We start from the raw sequence: 8,864 nt of genomic DNA, 5'->3' as shown, positions 1-8,864 counted from the left end.
TTGAACAATTTCAATAAGAAAGTCATAATATATAAAAATAAATTATAAATTTCGTCTTGTTAAATCAATTTTATAAAATTAAATTGAATTTATAATTCATTTTCTAAGATGATATTAAGATTTGTCAAAATTATTTCATAAGATGATATCATGTCTTTACAAAAAGTTTATTAAAATTTAATCTTAAGAAATATAATTTAAATCTAACCATCACTCTAGTTGATATTAGATCTTTCCACATAACTTTTAATATAAAAAATTAAATAAAAAAACGGAAGAAAGTATATAAATAACTTGTTAGCTTTCTCGTATGTATTTAATTACTAATAATAAATTTTTTAAATAAGCTGAGAAGTTATTTGTATATCAATAATGATACTATAGGAAAAATCAAAATTTTGATCAAGAATTAAAAACAACGTTCTTAGAAAGAAAAACATTTGTAAACCCAAATAATTATTAAAAAAATATGAAATTTAATGAATAGTAAATGAGATTACAAAATAAAAAAATATTTCAATTAAATTCTAGTATTGTCCATAACCTGTGAACTGGTCACGATTTGATACTGTTTGTCTCGTGTGCATTGCAAGTGTCACAAATTTTTACCCTTATAAATAGAGCTTCAATTTCCCGCTATGCCAACTGCAGAAAATCTCTTATTCTCTTCAAACCATCTTCTTCACCAACTAACTTTGCATCTCTGTTTTCTCTTTCGAAAATGAAGAACATGAACACGAACATAAAGACCATTGCATTGATCGTTGTAATAGCCTTTTCTGTGTTGTCTTCAAGCTGCACTGCCACACGTGTCAGCCTCGGGAGGAAACTCAAAGCAGCTTCTGCTACTTTTAATGTATTGGACTATGGTGCCAAAGGTGATGGTCATGCAGATGATACAAAGGTGATTGATTTTTCAATTCAAACCAGTTGTTCATTGGTTTCCCAAATGAATTCATTTACCCTTTTTCTTTCCATGGTCATAAAATCTACCTTGATCAGATATAAGAGAATTTTTCAATATATAAACGTTAAAAAGTAGATTTTAAACGTCACTCAATCTTATGAACTCTAAAGTCTGCGAGAGTTATTATGCTCTTCAACATAGTATATAAAGTGTATTAGAATTTCAAGTGACTTTAAATCTAATATTATATATATATGAATGAGAAAATAGAACATTATATAAAAGTGAAGATGGTTAATTTATATGTTAAGATTTTTAACAAAGAGTGATATCAAAATCTCTTATGTGGTTGGATTGATGTCTCATTGATGTTATATTTTTTAAGTTCTACTGTTGTTTTCATTAGTTTTTCCATTTTTGAGTATTAACTTGTAACAGACAAAAAATTATGCAGGCCTTTGAAGGAGCATGGGAAGCTGCTTGTAAGGTGGAGGGTTCAACAATGGTTGTTCCATCTGGTTCTGTATTTTTGGTGAAACCAATCTCTTTCTCAGGTCCTAACTGTGAGCCAAACATTGTTTTTCAGGTGAAGACATTATCCTCCTTCTTATTCTTTCCATTTTTCTCTCTTATACAAGACAAACACTAAAACATAGGTCAAAGACCCTTTTCAAGTTTTTGAGAAAATCTCTGTTTTTCTCATTTCATTCCTTTGTATAATGACATACAAAGACAAAATAGTGAAAACATTTGTATTGAGATCCAACTAGTTAAAGGAAAAGTCAGTCTTTAAAATGTTGTCACATTGTAAAATCTTACTTCATATGTCAATTTCTTCTTTTGGTTAAGAGTGTTGAAAGTATATTTCTGAATCACCTTTTTTGATTTACAAGATACAACTTTTATATTTACTAATGGCAATTGGTCATAAAAAAACACATGTAGTTAGATGGAAAAATCATTGCACCTACAAGCTCTGCAGCTTGGGGCTCTGGCACCCTGCAATGGCTTGAATTTACAAAGCTTAGAAAGATCACAATAAGAGGTAAAGGTGTCATTGATGGCCAAGGCTCTGTTTGGTGGAATGACTCACCCACTTCCACAGAAGTCATGCTGGAAAGCAGTGGAAGACTTCCAAGCACAAAACCAACAGTAAGAATACTCCTTGCATCCTTAAAATTCACATTTCTTTATAATACTACCTAAAGTGTTAGTCTAAGTCTGATGTTGAATAAAAATATCAAAAATAGTATCAATTTCTTATATAAATTGAACTTTAGTGTATTATTTCAATAAATTTTTCTTGACAGACTCATTGATTGTATCAGATTTTTACTAAGGAATATCATATATAGTGTGAGTGTTGGAAGTCCAAAAATAAGATCAATTTAGAATATATAAGTGGGTGTCATTCTAATCTTAGAAATTGGTCTGGTAGAGTTGAGTTAAGCTTAAAATCTACTTCTTAACCCTAAGAAGATAACATGGTTTATCGTTGAAACTAAAATTCTGAGAAGATAACATAGTTTATCCTTGAAACTAAAATTCTGAGGTGTTCTGTTATTTAGGCCCTGAGGTTCTATGGAAGCGATGGTGTAACAGTGACAGGAATAACAATTCAGAACAGCCAACAGACACATCTGAAGTTTGATTCAAGCACAAACGTTCAAGTGTTTGATATAAACGTTTCATCACCTGGTGATAGCCCCAACACTGATGGAATTCATCTGCAGAACTCACAGAATGTGGTCATCTACAGCAGCACACTTGCTTGTGGTAAGCATGCATGCTTCTAAAATATAATCAAAATCTCAAAAAAACATCATTTTCATCATATCTTACATTAACAGGTTTCAGACAATGATGTCACAAATAATGTTCCATCTCGTGATGAAAGAAAAATTTAATCCCAAAATGGGTCCATTGTCTCAACTTGTATCAGTCACAATCCAATATAGTATAACTTCTAACTACCATTCTATGAGAGAAACAGCATAAAATAAAGAGAAATTAATATATTATTACAAACACTATCTCTTCTCGTGAATGACAAAAAAGTAAACAATATAATTTACCAATTGTTCATGCTATTAGACCAGCAAAATAAAATAAAGGAAAATATTAAAAATAACAGGGAGACTAATGTCATCTGATTGTTCTAAGGTGAATTTTTTTGCATTAAAAGTAATTTTTTTTATATTAATTATGGTGAATTGTTTATGTCAAGAGTAATTTATGATAATTAAAATTTGCTTCAACTTATTTATACTTAATTCTTTTGTTACAGCTCAATTTTTATTAGATGACAACGTAAAATAGCATTATACTATGGATTATTTTTCTTAAACTTAAATATGAATAAAAATAATTAATCTTCTGATTAAAAATATTGGTTAATTAAGTTATTCATATGAAAAATGACATTTTCTAGCCAATATTTTAAATTTTATGTATTTATATATATTTGACTTAAAAGTATTTTGGAATGATGACATAACACAGAATTGAGTAAATAGAACATGTTACTTTATGTAAATCTATCAATTTCATAAAGCTTTTGCTTAAACTTCAATATGGTGAAATTTTTTGTAGCTAAGTTCTCCATAATTTTCTCCAATTGGAAAGAAACAAGTTTGAAGTGTGAAACATGGTGAAGAACTTGGTGTGAGTAAAATCTGTTTTGTTAAAATGTGCAGGTGATGACTGCATATCGATTCAAACTGGTTGCTCAGACGTATATGTTCATAACGTGAATTGTGGACCTGGCCATGGAATCAGTATTGGAAGTCTTGGCAAAGAGAACACCAAAGCCTGTGTTAGAAACATCACTGTTCGAGATGTCACAATCAAGAACACCCTCACTGGTGTTAGAATCAAAACATGGCAGGTAAACATCAAATATCCTCAACTTTTTCTTTTTTTCTGGAAGGTTCTAGTCACGTGTCAACTAGAAATAAGATTTAAAGTATATAAGTGGATGCAAACTTCCTCTTATATTATTTTTTAAATCGATTTTTTAAATCGATTTTGTAGGATTAAATTAGATTTAAAGTTTAATCTTTCGTAATATAGAAACAAAGCTAATTTAAAATATAGAATATATACGTAGATGGAAATCTAGTCTTACAAACTGGTTCTGTAAAATTGAAAATTGTTGATGTTTATTCATATGTAGGGAGGCTCCGGCTCGGTCCAAAACATAATGTTCTCAAACGTGCAAGTTTCTGGAGTTGAAACTCCCATCTCCATCGATCAATACTATTGTGATGGTGGAAAATGCGGGAATGAGTCATCAGCAGTGGCAGTGTCAGGCATACAGTATGTGAACATAAAAGGAACATACACAAAAGAGCCAATTTATTTTGCATGCAGTGATAGCTTACCATGCACTGGCATAACCCTTGACACCATTCAGCTACAATCATCTCAAAACCCTAACAATGTACCCTTTTGTTGGGAAGCATTTGGAGAATTGAAGACCAAAACAGTCCCTCCTGTTGAATGTCTTCAGAGTGGAAACCCTTCAAAATCAGGATTTGCTTCCAACATTGATTCTTGCTGATCATTTATCACCACTATACTATGTTAGGGTTACATAGATCAATATAATACATCATAGAAAGTTGTTCTTAGTGGTTGCTTATCATGATATATATGTTAATAGTAGTTCATATATTCTTGTATTATATGTAATTTGGGTGAGGATTTAGAAGCCTATATATATACATTTAGATTGAAAGGTTTATGATGTAGAAAAAATGTGTTTAGCCACATATCTATGAATTATATAATAAATTTTCACATCTACATGTATATATTGTTTTCTGATATTAAGAACTTGTACTTTAAAAGCTTTATAAGATTGATTTATTAGGGTGAAATTCATATTAATTTGTATATTTAAATATTTTCTAAAAGAATATAATTATTTCTACAATATGTTAAAAATAGAATAATATTTATATAAAAAACTGAAGCACAATTTTAAAAATTAAATTATAAAGGAGAAAAAAATATTTTATAATAAATAAATAAATAAACATAAGTATCATTGTAACATCCCTTCATGCCAAGGTATAAACATCTCGTGCGTGATAGTAGAAATTGGGTGGTCCGATAACGACCCGATAGCGGGTGGAATAGAAGAATAGAATGTCCACTTAGAACTCGCTAGGATAGGCTCTAACCATGGCTTTGATATCATATTAGAAAGTGAGTTTTAAGCCTAACTCAACCCCACGAAACCGGCTTGTAAGGTGAGGTTTGCACCTCACTTATATATTATAATTTGGCCTTATCTCTAGTCGATGTGTGACTTCCAGCAAAGACCAACCATCCCAATCCACTCGCTATGCGCCCCTTTTTGCTATTCGAATAAAATTAGTAGTAGTCCCAGACCCCAACCAGGCGCATAGCGTCCTAATTCGCCATGCGAATCACTAGACAGAAAGCAACCCTCACCAACCATTTGCACAACGCCCAAACTCGTTGTGCTTAGCCCTTGGCAGAGAGCATCTCGCCAGGGCGACTCGCTATGCTAATCTATTTGCACAACGAGTCTGCATAATATGCATAACGAAAATCTGCAATATTATGCAACTCAAACCCCAATTACCAATTATGCCTATTTTTCCCAACTTCTAATGCTCATAAATTGTATTATACCTAATTAGACTTGACTAAGTGATTCTAAACCTTCCTAACCTCAATCTAAAGTGTTTAAGGATCAATTCCTACTCTATAACATCAAATTTATCAACCTAAGGATACAAATCACAATATACCACTTTGCACACGTTTTTGACCATATATTCAGAACACTAAACTACAAAAACCTTACTCCACTCACCCACATTCATCAGAAATAATACAATCACACACAAATTCAATCACACAGAATACCATTACAATTTTTCAGCAACATAAACATCAACCACAAGCACTCAAATGACACGCTGAAAACAAAAAATCTGTGTGAATTGGATATGAAAAACCGATAGAGGCTGAATCGAATGTCCATAACCGATTCAGTCTACATCGGAACTGGACATCCGATGTATGTTGATGTTGAATAAAACAAAAATGGTGGAAAGCTTTGTCTGCCACCAACCAAAAGCACCACTCACTCATTGCTAATCTTCCGTAAAATGCTCCAAGCCACAACCTTCATTTTTTGGACTCTTGCACTTTCACAACTTCTTAAATTAAGAAGCTAAGGCAGCAGCAGAATGAAGAACCACCGAGAATGAATTCAGAGTGAAGAATGAACACAGAGAGAAGGAGTGAGAGAGAGAAGTGAAGCGTGTGAGAGAGAAAAATAGAGAGAGTCTATTTTGTGAGTGTGTGATACAGGGAGAGTCTTGTATACCATCCGAGAGGGTGAGATTTATTGAGAGATCCTCAGAGAGTGAGAGAAACACTGTAATCCTACTTTCATAGTGGAGATATTTTTCTGGACTAGGTCCCGTGGTTTTTTTTCCGAGAGGATTTTCCACGTTAAAATTTCCAGTGTTAATTTTCTCTTTCCTTACGCTTTAATTTTTACGCTTCCGCACAGTGCCCATTTTGGGGTTCACAGAGGAGGGAACAAATACCGCTGTTTCCCAACAGTGGTATCAGAGCTACCGGTTCGAAAAAGTCAGAATCCTGTGAAATTCAAGATGGAAGGAGACATGTTCAAGTTAACTGCGGATAATTACTCCTACTGGAAGCCGATGATGGAAGACCATCTATACTGCAAGGATTTGTATGAACCGATCACAAATTCGGAAATTCCAGAAGGGAAGGCCGAAAAAGATTGGGAGATTCTGAATCGTAAAACAATGGCTATGATTCGGAAATACATCGACAAAAGCTTGTTTGAGCATGTATCGACTTATACCGATGCGTATGAGTTATGGACAAAGCTTGAATCTTTGATTCAAAAGAAGACTCCCAGAAATAAAGCTCACCTTGTCAGACGACTCGTAAAGTTGGAGTACACTGACGACCAGAATATGATCGAGCATCTCAACACCTTCAAAGGTATTGTGAACCAACTAATGAAGGCAGATATGAAGATTGATGACGAGTTACAAACTCTTTTACTCCTTAGTTCTCTACCGGAGAGTTGGGACACGTTGGTGGTCACTCTCAGTAACTCAGCACCAGATGGAAAGCTCAGTCTGGATAACATCACAGACAATTTACTGAATGAAGAATCCAGAAGGAAAGAAAGGGGATCGAGTAGTCACTCAGAAGCCAATGTTGTTGAGAATAGAGGAAGGAGTGAAAACAGAAGCAAAGGAAAACGTGAAAAGTCACGAGGAAGATTCAAGTCTCGTTCCAAAGGTTTAACATGCTTCTATTATGGAAAAGATGGTCACAAGAAGCAAGAATGTAGATTCCTGAAAAGAGATCAGAAGAATGGAACTGTACACCTTGATGTGATAGATCCCAAAAAGAAGTTGGAAGAAAAGACCACAACAGCGGTTGTATCAAATGATGAGAATGTGTTCCTTATCACTGAGGTAAACTATCTAAATATTGCTTTCGATGATTGTACTTGAATAGTAGATACCGGAGCATCTTTCCATGTTACTCCTCATGAGGGATTCTTCTCATCCTATCAAAAAGGAGATTTTGGAACAGTGAAGATGGGTAATCATGTCACAAGAAAAATTGTGGGCATAGGAGAAGTGACTTTGACAACAGAAAATGGAAACAAACTTGTGCTGAAAGAGGTAAGACATGTACCAGAAATGCGTCTAAACCTTATCTCAGTTGGTAAGCTAGATGATGCTGGAATGAACAACCAGTTTGGAGATGGAAAATGGAAACTTAGCCGAGGAAGCATGATTGTTGCTCGAGGCAAAAAGGAAGGCTCCTTGTACGTCATGCAAGGAAAGATATGCAAAGGAGAGACAAATGTTGCTCAAGAAGAAAGTAAGGAGTTATGACACAAAAGACTGGGCCACATGAGCGAGAAAGGATTAGAGATCCTTGCGAAAGATCATCTCCAGAGTATAAAAGGCCAACCACTTGAATTATGTGAAGACTGCCTATCAGGTAAGCAGCACAGAGTATCTTTCCATAAATCTGATAATAGAAGTAGAAGAGAGCATATTCTGGATCTTGTGTATTCAGATGTCTGTTCAACATCCGAAAGGTCCCTTGGTGGTGCTCAATATTTTGTTACCTTCATTGATGACCACTCTAGAAGATTGTGGGTCTATCCATTGAAAAGAAAAGATGAAGTTCTACGAATCTTCAAAGAGTTTCACGCCTCAGTTGAACGTGAAACTGGTAGAAAGTTGAAATGTCTGAGAAGTGATAATGGTGGAGAGTATAGAGGTCCGTTCGAGCACTATTGCAAGACTCATGGGATCAAACATGAGAAAGTACCTCCCAAGACACCTCAGATGAATGGAGTAGCTGAAAGATTCAACAGAACAATTGCTGAGAAGGTCAGGAGCATGTTGTCTCACGCAAAACTTCCCAAAACATTCTGGGGGGAGGCAGTGGTGACAGCAGCTGATTTGATCAACTTATCACCGTCAAGACCATTAAACGGTAAGATACCAGAAGAAGTATGGTCCGGTAAAAAGGCCTCATATCGCAACTTGAAAGTCTTCGGATGTAAGACATCTGTTCACATTCCGAAAGATGAAAGAGCAAAGCTCGATGCTAAAGCGAAAGAGTGCATATACCTTGGTTCTCCAAGAGATGAATTTGGTTTCAGATTATGGGATCCTGCAAACAGAAAGATTGTTCGAAGCAGAGATGTGGTGTTCTTTGAAGATCAGACAATCCAAGACATCAAGAAAGTGGAGAAACCAACACTTAAGCTGATAAGTGATCAAAACCCTATTGTGATAAACAACTCAGGGGGAGAGACTCATCAAGCCGAACCAGAGTTACAACTTGATGAAATCGTTGAAGAAACAGATCAACCTAATCTGACGGAAGAAGATCAACC

The 8,864-nt window shown here is 34.5% G+C and overlaps 1 protein-coding gene across 1 annotated transcript; it reads left to right on the top strand.

Moving 5' to 3' along the window:
• The first annotated feature begins 658 nt into the window (after window positions 1-658).
• Window positions 659-4,673, top strand: LOC108345404 (polygalacturonase At1g48100). Its single transcript, XM_017584004.2, has 6 exons — window positions 659-904; window positions 1,362-1,493; window positions 1,853-2,059; window positions 2,476-2,683; window positions 3,604-3,794; window positions 4,083-4,673. The coding sequence occupies exons 1-6, from the start codon at window positions 722-724 to the stop codon at window positions 4,467-4,469; spliced, it is 1,308 nt and encodes a 435-aa protein (XP_017439493.1). The 5' UTR covers window positions 659-721; the 3' UTR covers window positions 4,470-4,673.
• The last annotated feature ends 4,191 nt before the right edge of the window (window positions 4,674-8,864 follow it).

This window comes from Vigna angularis, chromosome 8 (assembly GCF_016808095.1).
Source record: "Vigna angularis cultivar LongXiaoDou No.4 chromosome 8, ASM1680809v1, whole genome shotgun sequence".
In the NCBI taxonomy this organism is placed as follows: domain Eukaryota; kingdom Viridiplantae; phylum Streptophyta; class Magnoliopsida; order Fabales; family Fabaceae; genus Vigna; species Vigna angularis.
The sequence above is the reverse complement of the archived record's forward strand: the minus strand, read 5'-3'. Positions and strand labels throughout refer to the sequence as shown.